We start from the raw sequence: 20,261 nt of genomic DNA on the forward strand, positions 1-20,261 counted from the left end.
TCAGTGGGCCTGTCACCCAAAATGCAAGAGGGTGTGACTCCTCCCAGGTCCCTTTGTGAATGGTCCTGATGGCAGGACCAAGGCTAAAGGGGGCTGTAGATGATTCCACAGGAGAATGGGGTCATATCTGGGTCTGAAGCTGGGACCATGGTTGATGAACATGCTACCTGTACATGGGTCTGCCCTCTCAAATAGACCCTCATAGGTCTTGGGCTCCACTGGGATTTTACAACTTCCAACCTGAATTCCAAATCTCCTACAAAGGCACTTCTGTCTGTGGATGGCTGCAAACTTGCTGTTGTTGTGGGCGAAAATCAACCAGGTACTTGCTATTAGGCCATTTTTCTAAAGTCCGCTTTTGATCCTTTTTGATTTAGTTTTTTAATACGATGTAAAGCATAGATAGAGACTCTTTTTTTTGTCAGGTGGTTCACATTTTCAAGCACTATTTGTTGAAAGGACTATTCTTTCTGCACTGCATTGCCTTTGTACTTTTGTTAAAATTTAGTTGTCCACATATTTGGGGGTCTAACTCTGAAATTTCATTTATGTTTCATTTAGCTATGTGTCTATATTTATTCCAATATCACACTGTTTTGATTACAATACCTTTATAATATGACTTGAAATCAGGTAATGCTTTATTGCCAGGTTGTTTTTATTTTTCAACATTGTTTTAGCTGCTCTAATTACTTTGCATTTCCATACAAATTTTTATATGAGCCTATCAATTTCTACAAAAAAAGTCTTGCTGGGATTTTGATTGGTATAGGGTGTTGAATCTACGAATCAATCAAATGTGTCTTTTTTGTATATCCTTTTGGCTCTGTATAACTTTTTGACCATATGGAATATAGTTGTAGCAACTGTTTTAATGTCTTTGTCTGATAATTCTAATTATGTATAAGTATTTGGTAGGTTGGATTGATTAATTATTCTCCTCATTTGGGTTGTTTTCCTGCTTCTTTTTATACCTAGTAAGCTGCCTTTGGGAGCCAGATACAGTAAGTTTTCCCTCATTAAGTGATGGATATATCTTGTATTCTTATAAATTTCCTTGAGCTTTCTCCTGGAATGAAGTTACTTTACTTTAAAACAGATTGATTATTTCAGGTCTTGCTTTATAAAAGTTATATGGGTCCCAAGTAATGCTCTGAATAGTCATAATTATTCTCTACTACTGAGAAAAGAACTTCCTTATTTCTCTGCCCCAGTGCCTTATGAATCATGAGTTTGTTTCTTTGCTTGTTAGCTTTTCCAGTTTGCCGGATGGGAAATCATTATTCCTGGTCTGCATGAATGTTGAATTATTCTATAATCTTTTCAATTCTTCCCTGGCTTTGGATAGTTTTCTCACATCCATGAGCCTACCAGTATTTTTCTGAATAATTAACAGGAACTCTTGGCAGAACTCTGAGGTTCTCTTTGTGTGCATCTCTCTCCTACTCAGTAGGACTCACCTAGATTTCTTCCTTTTTCTCAGGTATCATTTTCTTTCATTGCCTAGCATCCAGTGTCTTGAAAACTCTTGTTTTACATACTTTTGGGTTTTGTTGTTTGTTGCAGGTAGATGGGAAAATTTGGTCCCTGTTACTCAAATTTGGAAAGTAGTGAAAGTTTCTTCTGCCTTCTCAAATTGAGTTGATATTAAACTTCATCATGTGTTATGGTTGTTATAATGTATATCATTTACTATGTGTTTAAAAAGGTCTTTGTTCCCAATCAGACCAACGGAGACCTCGGATTAAGTATCCAAATCTGGGGCCAGACGTGGGGATAGGGGGGAACTGATGATCACGTTACAGAACACGGTGACTCAAAAACAGTGTGAGGGGAGAGAGCTGGGGTGAGACATGCATTCCTGGTCTCCAGAGGATCAATACAGACAGGCATAACATAACAAAACAGGAACAAACTAGGAGGAAACACAAAGCATGGCAAAATTGCCTGACATTCCGTATTTCTGGCCAAAGGCTGCCTATGGGTGTTGGTAACTTCCAAAAAAAAAAAAAAATGTAGAATCTAAATAGGGGGCAATCTGGTTTGGAAATAACAGTTCTTAAAATTCTTGGCATTCTTTTCCCGTCTGCCCCAATGGTCCTGACCATTATCCATGATGAAATCTTGGCCACTCAATTTTAATTTTTGTGCCCCTTTTCATCATGATAAGGCTGTTAAGCTGCCACTCTCTGTGCTACTGTTTTCCAGCCCCTTACAAAAGAGAAATTGCTATATATTTAATAAATATAACAAGTTTTAGAGTGATACTTCTATTCCATGTTTCAAGAATATATTTCCTGACAAGACTGAGTAAACACAATCTGCTGTATTATTCTTCTAATTACCCTTTAAAATGTTCACAGAATGTATGAGGTGACTATAAGAACACTTTGAAAGGTAAGAGGAAAAAAGGGTCTGGCTAGGGACCTCAGGAATAGAGAGATGAATCTGTGGTAAGTTCCCTGGGTTATTTTTGTCTCCTACATATCTCGGCCTGGGCACTACAGCAGCCTAAAACCCATGAGTCCCATGGGTAAAGACTACCCAAAGTACTGCAAAGAGGGTGGCCCTGCAGGGCCAAATCCCTCTGATTCTACCTGCTCCATTCTAGGCAAACACCAAAAACGAAGTTGATCCCTTTAATACTAAATCTTGTAAAGACTATGGAGTGAAAACCTGTTAACTATCACTAAGGCAAAGAAAGACATCACTCTTTCCTCTCCCCTACTAACTTCTGTAAAATCCCTGGGGCAGAAGCCTGTCAACCATCCCTTCTCTGCATTAGGTTACCAGGAGCAGTGCCCCTCTCTCTCTAGACCAGGCACTTAAGAGACTGTAGGGTGGAGAGAAGCACTAACAACATCCCTACCCTCATCACTGGGCATTGAATAGTCAATGAGATAAAGATTCGCATCTCACAGACTGAGCAAATATGCCCTGTGCTTAACAACGACAACAAAAACATTAGAAAAGAGGTCATGCTCCTCCCTTCCTACTGGAACAGAAACTGTGAGATGAAGCCCTTTTGACTATCTCTACACCTCACTAAACTGAAGGAAGAAAATAGTTGAGACCACTCCCTCTCCCACCTACAGAGTAGAAGGAGGGAAACAGAGAGGTGGGAGTTAGAGAATGAGATAAATCTTAGAATTTGTTCATGAAATTATGACCATACCCTGAGCAGTCCATGTGTAAAACCTACCAGAATCAACACAGAAAATGTCTTGAGAACTTAACTACAGTGTGAAATAATGCTTAGGTTTTATATTGTCCTCTGGGTAGCACACAAACAGGACAAACCAAAACAGCACTGCAAAAGCTCTGAAAACTAAATTGACATTTGTACCATAGAACACAATTGTGGGCTAGAATGTGTGTTCTGGAGCTAAATGGAATGTGTGCTAAAACAGATGATTTAAATAATAGCAAGAGTCTCATAATATAGTACTCAAAATGCTCAAGGTACAAACCAAAATTATGCATCTGTCCAAGAACCAGGGAAATCTCAAAAGACACCAGTGCCAAAATGACATAGATGTTGAAATTATTTGACAGCGGTTTTAAAGAAGCTATAACAAAAATGATAGAATAAGCAATTGTGAACAATCTTTAAACAAATGGAAAAAGAGTTTCAATGAAGAAATAGAATATGCAAAGAATTAACAGAAACTTTAAATTTGAAAAATACAATAAGTGAAATAGAGAACTAATAGGTAGGCTCAATAATAGAATGAGATGGCAGACCTAAAAGTTGGTGAACTTGAAGAAATATCAACAGAATTTATTCAATCTGAACAACAGAAAGAAAACAATTTTTTAAAAAAATTCAAAGGGTCACTGAGATCCGTGGAACAGAAGCAAAAGGTCTAAAATTCATGTCACTGTACTTCCAGAATGAGAAAAAAAACGTTGGGAGGGAGGGGGAGATATTTGAATGAGTAAGGATGAAAAATGCCCAAATTCAGCAAAAGCTATAAACCCACAGATTCCAAAAGCTCAGCGAAACATAAACAGAGTAAACCCAAGGAAATCCATGCCCAGACTTTTGAAAACTTTGGAGAACTAAAGACAAACTTTAGAAAATAAAGACAAAAAAAGAACCTTCATGAATGGCTTTCTAAAATCTTCACAAATCTACATTTATATCAAACGTAAATAATCCAAACACACCAATTAAAATACAGAGATTGTCAGAATATAAAAAACTAATGTGTGCTGTCCACTGGACACTCACTTCAAATATAATGATATGCAGGTCAAAAGTACAACAAAATAAAAATACATACAATGTAAGTACTAAACAAAAGAAAGCATGAGTACCTATATAAATATCACACAAACTGCATTTCAGAACAAAGAAAATCACCAAGCACAAAGAGGGGCATTACATAACAATGTAAGAAACCAAGAAGACATAAGAATCCTAAATGTATAGGCACAGAGCTTCAACAACAGAGCATCAAAATACATAAATTAAAAACTGACAAAACAAAAAATAAGAAAAACCATAATTATAGTCTTGGACTTTAATTACTTTTGTTGGTAATTGATAGACTCACTAAACAGAAAAGTAGTAAGAATTTAGAAGAAATAAACAATATCGGTAATTAATTGGGATCTAATTGACATTTAAAGAACACTTCATCTAACAATAGCAGAATGCACCTTTTTTTCAAGACACATAGGACCTTCAACAAGAGTGACCATATCCTGGATCAAGCTTGACATATCTTCACAAATTTAAAAGAATCGAATTCATGAATGTGTGTTCTATGTCCAGAATGGAATCAAACTAGAAATCGATAACACAAAGAAAGCATAAAAATCTCAGAATATAAACAGCACACTTTTAAATAACCCGTAGTTCAAATAAAAACTTTTAAGGAAAATTACATAATATATTGAACTAAATGAAATTGAAAATATATCAAAATATATAGGTTGCATATAAGGTACTTCTTAGTGCGAAACTGATAGCACTAAGTTATTATGTTAGAAAAAAAGAAAGGTCTAAATCAATAATTTAAGCTTCTATCTCAAGAAACTGGAAGAAGAGCAAAATAAATCCAAAGCAAACAGAAGAAAATAAAATATACAAGATAAGAAATCAATGAAATTTAGAACAGAAAAACTATAGAAAAAACGAATGAACCTAATTCTCGTTCTTTGAAATAAACAATGAAATTGATAAATCTCTAGATAAACTGAAAAAAAAAAGAGAAGACACAAACATGAATATCAAAAAAGAGAAAGGCTGTATCACTACAGATGCTAATGACACAAATATCAAAAGGATAGTTGAGGAGTGCTACAAACAACTCTATGCACATAAATGCGGCAACTGAGATGAAGTGGAAAAATTCTGGAAAAAATACAAACTACCAAAACTCTCCTAAAATGGCACAGATTACATGAATAGTTCTACAACTATTAAAGAAATTAAGTTTGTAATTAATCATCTCTGAAAATGAAATCTTCTTACCTAGATGGTTTTTGTGAAGAGTTCTACCTAACGTTTAAATAATAACACCAGTTCTACAACATTTTTACTCAGAATACACAAGAGAAGGGAACACTTCCTAACTTTCCCAATTCATTTTATGAGGCCAACATTACTCTAATGTCAAAACAAAGACTTAAAATAAAACAAAGCAAAAATGCAGGCTAATATTTTTTATGAAAACACATGCAAAATTCTGTACTATGATTTAACAATACTGTGAGTAGAGCAAAAGAAAGGTAGAGAAAGAGCTGAGGGAGAGATACTGTAACAAACAATACATATAGGTTGTGAAAGAGGAATGTGAAGAGAAATCAAGGCAGAAAGTATGGCTGGAGAAACCTAATTTTAAATCCTCTCTCTCCCACTAAATATTTGAGCATTTTGATCAAGGGGTTTCCCCTCTCTTGGCTTGACTTTACTCATTTCTAAAATTGAGTAAAGAAAAGATTTAGAAAAGATTAAGTGAGATCATGGGGCATAATATGCATCAATAAATGGTAGCTTAAAACCAAAATGGCCAGGCATATGCAGATGAAGCAAAGAATGCTTTGCATAATTTTCAGTGTAATCCAGACTCCTATAAAATTGTTCAGTAACTGATTAAATTATTCTCCATATCTTCTATTGTGTTTCTCTCTACAATTACCTCAATTTTGAAAAATATAATTATAGAGGTAATCTTTCCTTTTATAGTGCTAGTTCCTACTCTGTGCATAGGCTCATAAAACACCCTTAATGTGTAAAAATGAGAGTGACTCCCCTACCCAGTTCATAAACTGCCTCCTCCACAGACACCTTTTCCATGTGACCCAAAATTCCCACCATTAGAGTTGCTGACCTTGTAAACTCAAGACACCGTTCCTGGCCCCTGATGGCTATTATTAAAATGCCCAAGACCCTATGTAAAGAAGGGAGGAAGGTTGTAGGAGTAGCACTGGACATTGTTTTTGAACTTTGTTCCTTCTGCATTTGTATAGGTCTGCTTATCACCAATTTGGAAGGCACAGAACATTTACCTCTCAACAGTGAAGGGTAAGTTCTTGGGGTCATAACGCCCAGCACCTATCACATGCTTGGCACAAAACAGACATACAGTAGATAATGTTTGACCTAAACTGAATACTCAACCCCAGACAGGCAATGAACTAATGAGTTGCCAGACTATGATGCCCAAGTGCCTCATTGTCCCTGTGTGGTGGGGAGGTTTAGCTCCAGTGCTCTTAAGGCATTGGGTCCTATTGCCCATGTAGAATCTCAGTGAATAGTGGGGGATTCCAACTCCCTTCGAATTTACCAGTCCTGGTCAATTGCTTTCCCCAGAGCCAGACTCAACTTTGGGCATTTCCCATAGGCCATACTGATCTGAGACTTGGCTACCAACCAGCCATAACAAGTCACTGAAACCCAGATATTCAATCACCTTCCCCTGCTTTGCCTCTGACCTTGCACCTCCTTGTACAGCACCTTTAGTCTGGATAATATCAGGGATGGTATTTGCTGCTTTGTGTACTGGATTCTCCCTAGAAAGACAATCAGCCCAATTATACCAATTAATTATCCTCTGCCCACATCTCCGTCATGGCCACCCTGATTTTGTTAGAATAAAATAACTCCCTCTTTAGACCAGCATAGCCACTATGATTATTTCTTTAATCATAATCATTATTTTACAGGTTTGGTGAAAATGAACTTAGGGAGGGACATTGTGTAACACCTCTCCAAGGTTAAGGAGTTGACACTTGTTTTCCTAACTCACAGTCAGACCAGGAGCTTCAAGTTTTCACTTCACGTAATTATCTATCTCTGTTCAAATATACTTCTCAGAGACCCTGACCACCTAGCATAAAATAGACTCTCCATTGAAACACCCCATTATTAGCTACCTACTTATCTTGCTTTGTTTCTTCATTCCTTGTATACCAATGACATATTGTACAAGGATAGGTTTATTATTACCCTCCCTCCCCACCCAAATGTAATCTCTATGAGAGCAGGAACTCAGTCTGTTTTCTTCACTGCTGTGTCCCAGGGACCCAGGACTGAACGGATAAAGGAACTAAAGCTACACATTAAGTATTTTCTAATTTATGAAACTCATTTTATGGATAAAGTGTTTTCACAAAAACTTTCTGAACACTTACTATGTGTGAGGCACTTAAATAAGTAGTTTACCTGTATTATCCCACTCAGTTCTCACAATCACACTATGAGGTAGGTAATATTATCATTACTCATTTTACAAAGGAAGAAACTGAGGCTCACAGAGGTAAACTCTAACGTCATAGAGGTGGTAGGCTGCAGAAGCAAACCCAGTTTGGTCTCATTACAGAGTCTTCTTACTCTGTTGCACACAGTGTGTTCCTGAAATACACACACACACACACACACACACAAATCCAAGTCTCAAGCATCTACATTATGCTACACATAAACACATACATATAAAATTTTAACATTTAAATGAGATTATTGTCTTATTTTCTGTCAGTGTATGCTTGTATGAAACAGAAGCAAAATCAATGCAAGTTCCAGTAAAATTTAAGTTAAAATGTACAATTTTTACTTGCATGACTACAAAACTCATATTTTAAAAGGCTATTACAGGTGGCAATTCGAGAATGGCTGACTGAGAAGCACAAAAGATCTCCAAAAGCAGCAACAAAACTTGACAAATGTTTCAAAACAACCATTTAAAGACTATAAATTGACTAAAAGCACACAACAAATTGAAAGGCATTTATTTAAGAATATCTGCAAAACCTCATTATGAGCAGTAGGACTCTGTGGAGTTTTAATCTAGGGTTTTTCCCACTGTCTATGCCCACCTTTATTGTGCAGGAGTGCTGCCAGAGTAGTGAAAGTTGACTTTAATTGGAATGAAGTGAAAAATTCCATGCCTAGGGGCATTGCCAAAATAATAATGACCTCAATGACAAACATTTATGGAAGGTCAACATTATGAACTGATTGCGGTAAGCTATAGAGAGAGGGGCCAGAAATTTAAGACCAAGATCTGGTGACCAGAGAGATAAAGCAGGTCCTATTTACGCCCAGAATAGCTAAAGCAATCTTAAAAAATGAGTAAATCTTAAAGACTTATACTTTTCAATTTCAGAACTCACTATAAAATTACAGTAACCAAGACAGTAGAACCATCATAAAGATACACATATAGATCAATGGAAAGGAATTGAGAGTCCAGAAATAAACTCTGACACATATAGTCAATTAATTTTGACAAAGGTATGAGGGCAATTAACAAGGAAGAATAGTATTTTAACAAATGGTTCTGGGATAATTGGATACTGACACACAAAAATTATAAATTTAGCCTTTTAACTCATACCATAAACAAAAAAAATTCAAAATGAATTATAGTCCTAAATATAAAATCTAAAATCACAAAAAAATTTAGAAGAAAAAATAGGAGAAAATATTTGTGACCTTGGATTAGGCAAATATTTCTTGAGCATGACACCAAAAGAATGATCTATAAAAGAAAAAAGTCGATAAATTCAATTTCATGTAAATTTAAAACTTTTGTATGTTAGAAAAATGAAAAAGAAATTGAACCTTGGACATAGAGAAAATGTTTGGAAATCATATATCTAATAAAGTACTTGTAGCCGAAATATACAAATAATTCTTAAAACTCTATAATAAAAGAGCTAATATTCAAATTAAAAATTGGGCAAAGGATTCAAAAGACATTTCTTCAAAGGAGATATATGATGTAAATAGACATTTCTCTATGTAAGTATATAAAAATACATTCAACATCTTAGTCATTAAGGAAGTGCAAATCAAATTTACAATGATCTAATATTTCATACCCATTAAGATGGCTGTAATCAAAAAGACAAAGAAATAACAAGGGCATGTGAGAATGAGAAAAAATTGTAAACCTCTTATGTTGCTGGTGGAGTCATAACTTGGTGCAGTCATTTTGGGAAACATTTTGGAAGTTTCTTAAAAAGTTAGGTACAAATTATCATAAAACCCAGCATCTCCACTAAGCAAAAGAAATAAAAACATATGTTCATTTACAGAATGTTACATGAATGTTTATAGCAGTATTATTCATAATAGCCTCAAACTGGAAACAGCGCAATGTCCATCAACTGGTGAGTTGTTAAACAAAATGTTGTACACCCATAAGATGGGATGTTGTTTAGATATAAAAGGAATGAAATATTGATACATTCTACCACATGGATGAACCTCAATCAAAAACACTATGCTAAGTAAAAGAAGCAACGTATGGGAGATCACATATTGTACGACTCCATCTGTATGACGTGTACAGAATGGGAAAATCTATAGAGAGAAAGTTGATTAATGGTTGCCTGGGGTTAGAGGTACAAACAGGAAGTAATTGTATACGGGTGTGAGGGTGATGGCAGCATTCTAAAATTGAATTGTGGTAGTAGTAGCGTAATACTGTAAATGTACGAAAATTCATTGACTTGCATACTCCAAACTGGTGAATTTTATGGAATATAAATTATACATCAATAAATCCATTTGAAAAGACTCTATAGTAGGTTTTTCTATATTCTTACCAACAATTACTTGATGAATTTGCTTTGGTGTCAAAATTAGGCTGCAATCATGTCTTTCTTGTGGTGTCAATGGGTCTGATTTAAGTCCTTTGAGAACCTGTCAAAAATTACATTTTCCCCAAATTAATCATTTAATATTAGCAAAAGCTATTTTAACAATTCTCATGGCATAGCAAAATGTAAAATATTGGACATGCCTTTCTTTTCATGGACTCTTCCTCCCTGGGTGCTATATTCTTGGTACTTAGCAATTGGTTAGCTTTAACTGGACACTCTGTTGAAGATAGCTCCTCTTCTGTTTCTGCTTCTGAGAGTACGGGTGACTTTAGACCTGATGCTGGCTGTAAGCCTATGTCTGTATCATTATATAAATACATGCATTCTCTATCAGAATAATAATAATAACAATAATAAGTACAAGATACAGTAAAAATCAAGATACAATAATAATAAGTACAAACAATAAGGACAAGTCTTTTAAGAAAATATATCTGTATACCCGAATATTCCACATAGACCATGCTGTTGCTGCCCCATTCATATCCATTTAAGACAGGTGCACGAATCTGCAGAAAATCCTCCTCTGTTGAGGGGACCCCCTTCCCAAACACCATACCAAGGAAGTCTATCACCCCTGCCTCAGGGACAACCCACAGTCAATGACATATGGAGCACAAAGACAGGCCTCTTTGGCTCAGGGCAGGAACAACTACATGGTATAATGTATGCTAAAGAGATCCTGGGCATCAGGCCGAGTATAAATTTCACATTCTTCCTCAGCTTCCTTCCCTGCTCTATTCTGCTTCCCTCATCCTGCATAGGTTTTTACTGAGAGCACACTCTCCGTATATCACATGCACTGGAATCCCTGTCTCCAGGATCTGCTTCTGGAAAAACCCACTTAAAACATCCCAAATCAAAGAGCAACAAAGGAAATAATTGTAGTTAAAGTAGTTCAATATTTTGCTTTTATTATATATTAAAATGTCATTAAAAAAGAAACTAACAAGTAAAGAAAAAATTCTGGTTCTACAGGCACCATGATCTGTTGCATATTATTTGAGGAATTGAACTTTACCTCTCCACTTTTTTCCGCAGGCGCTCACTTCTTAAATATTTAATATACTTTGCATAGTAGTTTTGATGTGATCTCTTTTTCATATTTTCAAATTTGGTATATGCAAAATCAGGATCCACATAGTTATATCTTGGAATCTTTGTGAAAATTGTCCTACAGTATGAGCAAGTTACGTTAATATGTATATATATATATATATATATATATATATATATATATATGCATTTGTTCAGTCATTTGTTCATTTATTGAAAACCTCCTAGCCAATTTCTGTGTCAGGTGCTGGGCATAGAATGGTGAATAAGACAGACTTTAATCCTTTTCCTCATATCCTATTCTACATCAACACATTATTGCACGTAGTACTAGAGTGAGGCCTAATCTTTTCTTAATTATATCAGAAAAAAAATATCCCTTCTACTTAGGGTCATTGGGATGTAACGGCACCCATCCTAAATCCATCCTTGGGAAATTAGTCAAGTAGGCAACATGGGCAGTGCTAGATTACAGATGGGACTTCAAGAAATTACACTCGCTTCTGATTAGTGTTTCCAAAACAGTCAATTGCTTTTAGATCATTATGATCTAAATTAGAAAAAATATAGAATAATGAATCCTTTCACTAAACACGTAACTTTCTTAAAACCTCACAGCTTATGAAATAACCATCAACAATAAATCTATGCAGAAGAAATAATCTATAAAAGAACTAAAAATTATTTTACATCTCATATTCACTCAACTGGGTTTATGCTCTTCCTTTTATCCACCATACATTTTCAATAAAAAACAAAAAGTGAAATTATTCATACTTTCTGGAGTTGGTCTATCTCAACTCTCAGCAAATTTTATTAATCATTAGGATTCTCATCCTCGATAATTAACTTATAAGTATAAAGATATTAGTCACACAGTAAAATTAAAATTAACCTAATTTTTCTCTGTCTTTAACAATTTCCCAGTGCTCACAGTAAGACAGTCTTAACTGAGTTAAAGTCTTTAAGAGAGTGAGACAAGAGATAAAAATGCTTTGTTATTCAAAGGCAGTCACTGATATTAAAATTTCCCTTTCGGTTCTGACACCCTTAACCACCTTTAGAACCTAAAAATAATTTCTATATCTAAATTCCTGAGGTCTATAACAAGGAGAAACAGAGATATGGAAAGGAGTAGTGGAGTATATAAAAGCCTTAAGTGACAAAGAGCTGACGATTCACACATCTAAATTTTTATCTCCCTAAAGAATAAACATCTAGAAATACCTCTGCAGCTTGGAGTAGATAATTTTTTAAAAATATGCAAAGTACAGGGTATAAAAAAATACTATGTAAATAAAATATTTTTCCTCATTTATTTCTTCAGGCAATATTTTTTGAGTGCCTACTATATGCTAGACACTGTTCTAAGCACAGGGCATAATGCAATAAACAAAAAGTAGACAAAAATTCCTACCTTATTTTTGTCTCAAAAATTGAAGAGGTAAAATGCGTTAAAAATAAAATAGCAATTACAATTACCAACATGTAAATTTATTTTATTTCTTAAAGTTACTAATTGCTAGCCAGAAAATAATAGAACCAAATTTTGTCTTTCTATTAATATAGAAAATAGTTCATAGTTCCTAAATAGGAAATGCTTAGGCTTATTCAAAAATTTTTGGTATTTTTAGATCATCTAATACAAACTCAAAAACAAATGTTAATATTAAATTGACACACTATATCTCTCTATAGATATATTTGTATAAGCTCAAGAAAAAGTTGAAAAAAATACAAAAATAATTCTTTACAGAAGTCACCTCTGCAGCAGGGGGGGAGGAAATGCAGTGAGCCAAAGGGAAAGGTATAATTTCCTTTTTTATTTTTTATAATTTGTAACTATATAAAATTTTTATAATATATAACTATAAAATTTTTATAATATAAAAATTTAAAACATTTCTGTGTTTTATACTAGTTGTCAAATAAGAAAAGAAAGAAAAGCTGATGCAGATGGAATTTGTAAAATAAAATAGTAAGACAATCTATGGGATAACCTAGAACTTTTTGATTGCAGATAATTTCTATGGTTTGAACGCCCCCTCCAAAACTTATGTTGCAGTTTAATCCCCAATGTGGCAGTGGTGAGAGGTGGAGCTTCTGGGAGGAGATTGGAACATGAGGGTTCTGCCCTTGTAAATGAATTAATCAATTCATGGATTAATGAATTAATAGGTTAATGAATTAATGAACTATCATGGGAGTGGAATTGGTGGCTTTACCAGAAAGGTAAGAGAGACCTGAGCTACCACGTTAACACACTCTTACCTTCATGCCATGTGATGCTCTATACTGCTTTTGGGACTCTGTAGAGACCCCAACAGGAAGAAAGCCCTAATCAGTAGTGTCTCCTCAACCTTGAACTTCCCGGCCTCCAGAACTGTAAGAAATACATTCTATTTCTCTATAAATTACCCTGTTTCAGGTATTTATTCTGTTATAAGCAACAGAAAACTTACTAATATAATAATAAAACAATTATGGCCTAAAAATCAAATGATATTGCAAGAAAATGGCTGCAAAATTAAGTGAGCTTAATGACTCACCAAAGGTAAAGAGACCACTGGAGAAAGTGGAGGACCATTATCAAGTTTAGATAGTCTGCTAGTAGCATACAAGCAGACAAAAACCTATTTCAGTCTCAAATATGTAAAAACCATTCCTGGGCTCAGGGCCCAGATAAAGGTGCCAGGATGCCTTTACTTCTCATTAACCATTGGCAAGCTAGTAATTTTTTTGAGGTTGGAATATATTTAAATTGAGGTTTAATAACTCTTATGATCTTAATTGGGGAGGTTTTAGTTCATTTTGGACAAGGTAATTGGAAATGTGCCTTTTAGGGGGTCAAAAAATGATGGGGATGATGATGATGATTGCTGTCTCACAATTTTAATTTTTTAACTTAGAGAAATTCAAGTGCTCAACCACGCCTAATAAGCATGACTACTCTGATGATCTGTATCATTTCCAAATGTGATTATTTCTATCATTCTTCTATGCTTGGCAACAGCATATTTTAAGAATCATTTTGTATACCATTCACTTCTTGGCAAGTACACAGTAGAGGTGATGAGAGGTTAGATAAAGCAAATACAGTGGCATTCAACAACTATTTCACTCCACGTAAAAAAAAAAAAAAAGAACAACATTCATCATCATCATCAGTATTATTATTATTGCCATCATTAATTTTATAAAGCAAGAGCTGGTCAGACCTCTGCATATCAAGTTGGTCATTACGTCTTGTAAAATTTCAAGTTTTTAATATCATATGTTACCTGAACTGTTCATCATGGTCTCCAGACCTGATACTTGCAGCTCGGTCATTGGGAAATGCTATCATTGCATCCTTTGTTAACTCTTTACTTGACTGATGATTATGAATGAATGTTCTGGTTGACTGAAGCATTGCCACAGGTGCATAGTCCTTGAAATTTACCAAGTCTTTGACCACAAACTGTCCCGTGGGATTACTGACCAAAGGAGATATACCTTTTATAGAATTGAATATTGAGTTTATATATGATATTTTGAATTTCAGCTTTCCAAACAATATCCATAAATTAATTAATACACTAGATAATTGGTTCTAACCTAAGTGCTTGACCTCTAAACAAACAAACACATTCAGAAAATACGAATAGCTCATTTAATAAATAAATATACACAAAACAATTTGGCAAAATAATGCATGCATAAATCATATTAATGCAGGCATAAAAAGTAAAACATGAAAGTTGACAACTTGAAGAATTTACATTGGCCCATATGAAACTGAGGTTTTTGGATGTTAAAGACAGTTGAATATCAGCAATTTTACATTGTTCAATAGATAAAAGATTATGAAGGATTAGATAAAACAGCAACAACAAGAAATTCATGGAATTTTCAAAACCAATTTCTACTATAAACTCAAAGAAAAAGTAGAAACAATAAAATATAAAAACCTTTAAAATATTTAATCAACTGTATAGGTCAATAAACCAGTGCTATTCAAAGCACCATCTTCAGAACAGCAGCATCAGCACCTACTGGGAACATGGTAGAAATGTAACTCATTGGGCCCCAACACAGACTTACTTAATAATGAATGCTGAAATGTAGGCCAGTGATTAGTGTTTTAACAGGCCTTATTTGTAATTTTAATGCATGATAAAAGATGAGAACTACTGGATTAGACCACACTTGATATATATCAATAAACAACTAGTATATTAAGATAATCCTTCATTGACAAAAACAACAACAACAACAACAACAAAACCAGGTGGGCATCACACAACAGCATACCAGGATTAATTTTCATCACAACTTTCTTGGTGAAAGGCTTGCAGATGCTGTTGAAATCTAAATATATGTGATGGAAAGGTTTCATCGAAGACTGCAAATTTTCATCTGCCACTGAGCCAATAATCTCTAACAATTGCTTCACTTTAAAGGCTCCAACTTTTTGTGGAATAAATGAACACAACACATTCTTAAAAAAAAAGAGGAAAAATAACCAATGTTATATTGCTAGGAAAAAAATAAGAGCAAATCTAAAATATAGTTTATAAAATTTCAAGAAAAGCTATTTTACCATGGTGATATGAAAGTATTTCAGAAACATACAGCATTGACAAATCTTTAAGGTACTAATTATTGAAAAATTATTCAAGAAAAAAATGGAGAACATAATACCAAAGCACTTCCAGAATGGTGGATTAAAGACTTCCAAAAATCCACCTCTCCACAAAAGGAAAGAAAACATTGACAAAAATTTGTCAAAATCTATTTTTTCAGATATTTGGAAACTACCTAAAGGGTTACAAAAATCCAAGGTGTATTTCTTTAAGAAAAAAAATGACTAAATCTCTGAAGAAATAAAAGGTTTTATAGCATTTCTGCTTGCCATAATCCATTCTTCTGAACCCAAATTTGTGGCTAGTTGAAAAATGGCAGCATTGCAACTTCAGGAGCTATGAAACCCATTTGCCTAGCAGCCAATGGAGGGAGAAGAACAGGTTTGGAGCTCTCCAAAAGCCCCATCCCCAGAGAATTGTACTGTTTGTTTTTCCTGGCAGCTAGTTGAAAAGTCTATTATGTGTATATGCCTTTATATGACATGATTCAGAGTTTACTCTGTGTGAACTCACTCCCCAGGGTTTTGTCAAAAATACATACATATATATATCAGCAGCAGCAATTGTTGAACATCACAGCAACCTGAGGTGGCATTACCATTTAGAGTTAAAAAGAGGCTAACAAAAAATAAATGATTAAATAAATACATACATACATACGTACGTACACACACACACACACACACACACACACACACACACACACACACACACACATATTAATCAGAAAAAAACCCTTGACAATAAAATATTCATATGGTATTTGAAAAGCTCTAACATATTTCTGGGAATCTAGATTGATACACATCTGCAGAACTGTGCATACATCCCTCCCCAAAAATGAGAAATATCTAATCTGTCACCTCTGACTGACTTTGAGGCTGTTTACAAGGAGGAACTGAAGGTGTAAACTACCTTTCAAAACATTGAAGACATGCCCTAACAGACTTATGCAGAGGCTCTTGGCATTGATTATGAGACTCATTGGTTCAAGAAATTTAAGAGAAACTTTATCCAATCATTAGCTGACCACTAAATTAACTAAGTTGAGATTTGATTGTCTTGTGTTTCAAAACTTTTAAGGAATTAGTCTAAAAGTCACTACATAAACAAAAAACAGCAACAAATAGCAGCAACAATAAATCTTGGGGTGATCTGATTTCTGTAGTTTCCAAATTAAATTATTTATAATGCCCAGTTTTCAAGAGAAAAATATGATGCACCCAAATAAACAGGAAAGCATGAACAACACACAGGAAATATACAGTCAATAGAAAATGTCTGAGGAAAACCAAATGTTGAACTTGTTAGAAAAAGACAATGAGTCAACTATTATAAATATACTCAAGAGCTAAAGAAAAACAGGTATAAAGAATTTAAGGAAGTATAAGAACAATGTCTCACGAAACAAACAATACTAATAAAGTATAGAAATTATAAAAAGGAACAAAATGTTCTAGAGTTGAAGAGTACAGTACCTGAAATTAAAAATTCACAAGAGGGGCTCAACAGTAGCTTTGAACTACCAGAAGAAAAAATCAGTGAACTTGAAGACAAGACATCGGAAATTATCCGGACTGAGAAAAAGAAATAAATATGGATGAGAAAAAGGAAGAGTGTCTCAGAGATTTTGGGACACCATTAAGTATAGTATCATATGCATGAAGACAGTCTCAGAAAGAGATAAGATAAAGAAAATGGCATGAAGAATATTTGAAGAAATAATGACTGTACAGTTCAAACTTAATGAAAAACATTAATCTGAATAGCAAAGAAGCTCAGAAAAACCCAATCAGGCTAAATAAAAGAAATCCATGCCTAGGCACATCAGAGTCAAACTGTAAAAAAATTAAAAAGACAAAGAGAGAATCTTAAAAACAGCAAGAAAAAAGTGACTCATTAAATAAAAGTGGTTATGAAAAGATGAACAGCTACCTTCTCATTAACTTCTCATCAGAAACATTGGAGGCAAGAAGGCAGTAGGACCACATACTCAAATATTGAAAGAAATAGACTGTCAACACAAAATTCCATAACTAGCAAAATTATCATTCAAAACTGAAGTATAATTTAAGACATTTCCAGATAAACATAAATGTAAAGAATGTGTTATTCATAGGCTTACATTAGAATGATACAAAAGGGAGTCCTTCAGAATAAAATAAAAGGACAGTTAAGATCAATGCAAGTTCAGACAAAGAAATTATAAACATAGGTAAAGATAACTATCTACTCAGTTAAATATAAAACACAGTATAAATGTATTTTTGTTTGCAATGTTTACCTGCCCCTATCTGATTGAAAAAGCAATACAGAAAGCGATAATTATTAAATAATTATGTTGATGAGCTTTTAAAAAATAAACATATAATTTAGAGGGGCCAAGAAACTGACATATTGATGCAAGATTTTTGTGTCCTATTGAAATTGTTATTAATTTGAGCTAGACACTTTTAAGCAAAAATTTTAAATGTAACCCACAGGGCAAACACTAAGAAAATCAAGTATTAAAAAAGTATAGTAAAAGAAACAACTGGATCATTAAAATGGTATATTACTAAATATTTAACACAAAATAAAGCATTAATAGAAGAAAACAAAGAGGATATAAGAATTTTAGAAAACAAATAGAAAAATAAAAGATGTAAATCCTACATTACCAGTAGTTATATTAAATGTGAATGAATATTTTAAAAAATTATTTCCTCCCAGCATTATTAAAGTATAATCGACAAATAAAAATTGTATATATTTACAGTGTATAACATGATTATTTGATATATGTATACATTGTGAAAAGATTAGACCAATCCAATTAACATATCTATGCTTTTTGGGAGGGGTGAGGACATTTAAGATTTACCCTCTGAGCAATTTTCAAGTATATACTACATTAACTATACTCTTTACACTGTACCATAGATCTCCATAACTTATTCAACCTGTCTAACTGAAATTTTTTACCCTTTGACCAACATCTCCCAATTTCCTCCACCACTTGCTCCTGGCAATCACAACTCTACTCCCTGTATCTATGAGTTCACCTTTATTAGATTCTGAATATAAATGAGACTATGTAGTATTTGTCTTTCTGCACCTGGCTGATTTCTTTTCTTTTTTTTTTTTTTTTTTTTTTTTTGTCCTTTTTTGTGACTGTGCTCAGCCAGTGAGCGAACTGGCCATCCCTATATAGGATCCGAACCCGCGGTGGGAGCGCTGCTGCGCTCCCAGCGCTGCACTCTCCCGAGTGAGCCACGGGGTCGGCCCCTGGCTGATTTCACTTAGCATGATGTCCTCCAAGTTCATCCATGTTGTTACAAATGAAAGGATTTCTTTCTTTTTTAAGGCTGAGTACTATTCCATTGTGTGCATGTGTATGCATACAGACACACACACACACACAAACATATACATTTTCTTTACCCAAAATAAATTAAATCAATACTTCAAAGAGATATATCCACTCCCATGTTATTACATTAGTCACTGTAGCCTATGTAGAAATCAATGTAGGTGTCTTTCAGTGGATGAATGGATAAATGTAAATTGATTAAGCATAGCAATTAAAAGGCAGATATTGACAGAATGGATAAAAACACACTGCCTATATGGAGTTTACAAGAGACATGCTTCATATACAAAGACACAAATAGATTGAAAGTAAAAGAGTGGCAAAAATATACTATGCAAGTAATACCCCAAAGAGAGTTGGGGTGCCTATACTAACATAAGATAAAACAGTCATTAATTCAAAAACTGCTACAATGAAAAAAGTACATTTTATAATGATAAGAGTCAAGACACCAGGAATGCATTATTATAACCATATAAGTTATAATTATACAGACAGAGCCCCCAAGCATGTAAAAAATCAGATAGAAATGAAGGGACAAATATTCAATTCAATGGTAGTAACTGGAGATTTTAATACCCAACTTTCAATAACAGATACAAATACTAGGCATATGATCAACAAGGACACAGAGATTTGAAACACACTATAAATCAACTGGACCTAAGATACATCTGTAGACCATTCCACTGAACAAAAGAATATACATGTTTCCCAAGTGCACATGAAACATTTTGCAACACAGACCTATATTAAGTCATAGAATCAACCTGAATACTTTAAAAAGATTAAACTTTACACAGTATGTTTCCCAAACACAATGCAATGAAATTATAAATCAGTAAGAAAATGAAAAGTGTGAAATTCACAAAATTGTGGAAATTAAGCAATGCACATCTAAAATTGAACAAATCAAAGAAAAAATCATAAGTGAAATTTGAGAATACTTTCAGATAAAGGAAAACTAAAACATGACATACCAAATGGTATAAAATGTAGCAAAAGCAGTGATTAGAAGTAAACTTAAAGCTGTAAAAATCTATACTAAAAAGAAAATAATCCTTTAATCAATGAACTAACCTTCAATTTTAGTACAAAAGAAAAAA

The 20,261-nt window shown here is 34.0% G+C and overlaps 1 protein-coding gene across 1 annotated transcript in view; it reads right to left on the reverse strand.

Moving 5' to 3' along the window:
- Positions 1-20,261, reverse strand: part of CFAP47 (cilia and flagella associated protein 47) — a 578,552-nt gene that overhangs the window by 523,680 nt on the left and 34,611 nt on the right. The window contains 5 exon segments of the mRNA XM_063084619.1: positions 10,066-10,162; positions 10,263-10,449; positions 11,144-11,296; positions 14,460-14,673; positions 15,472-15,658. Of these exon segments, the coding sequence (XP_062940689.1) occupies positions 10,066-10,162; positions 10,263-10,449; positions 11,144-11,296; positions 14,460-14,673; positions 15,472-15,658 (838 nt within the window).

Source organism: Cynocephalus volans, chromosome X (assembly GCF_027409185.1).
Source record: "Cynocephalus volans isolate mCynVol1 chromosome X, mCynVol1.pri, whole genome shotgun sequence".
NCBI lineage: Eukaryota > Metazoa > Chordata > Mammalia > Dermoptera > Cynocephalidae > Cynocephalus > Cynocephalus volans.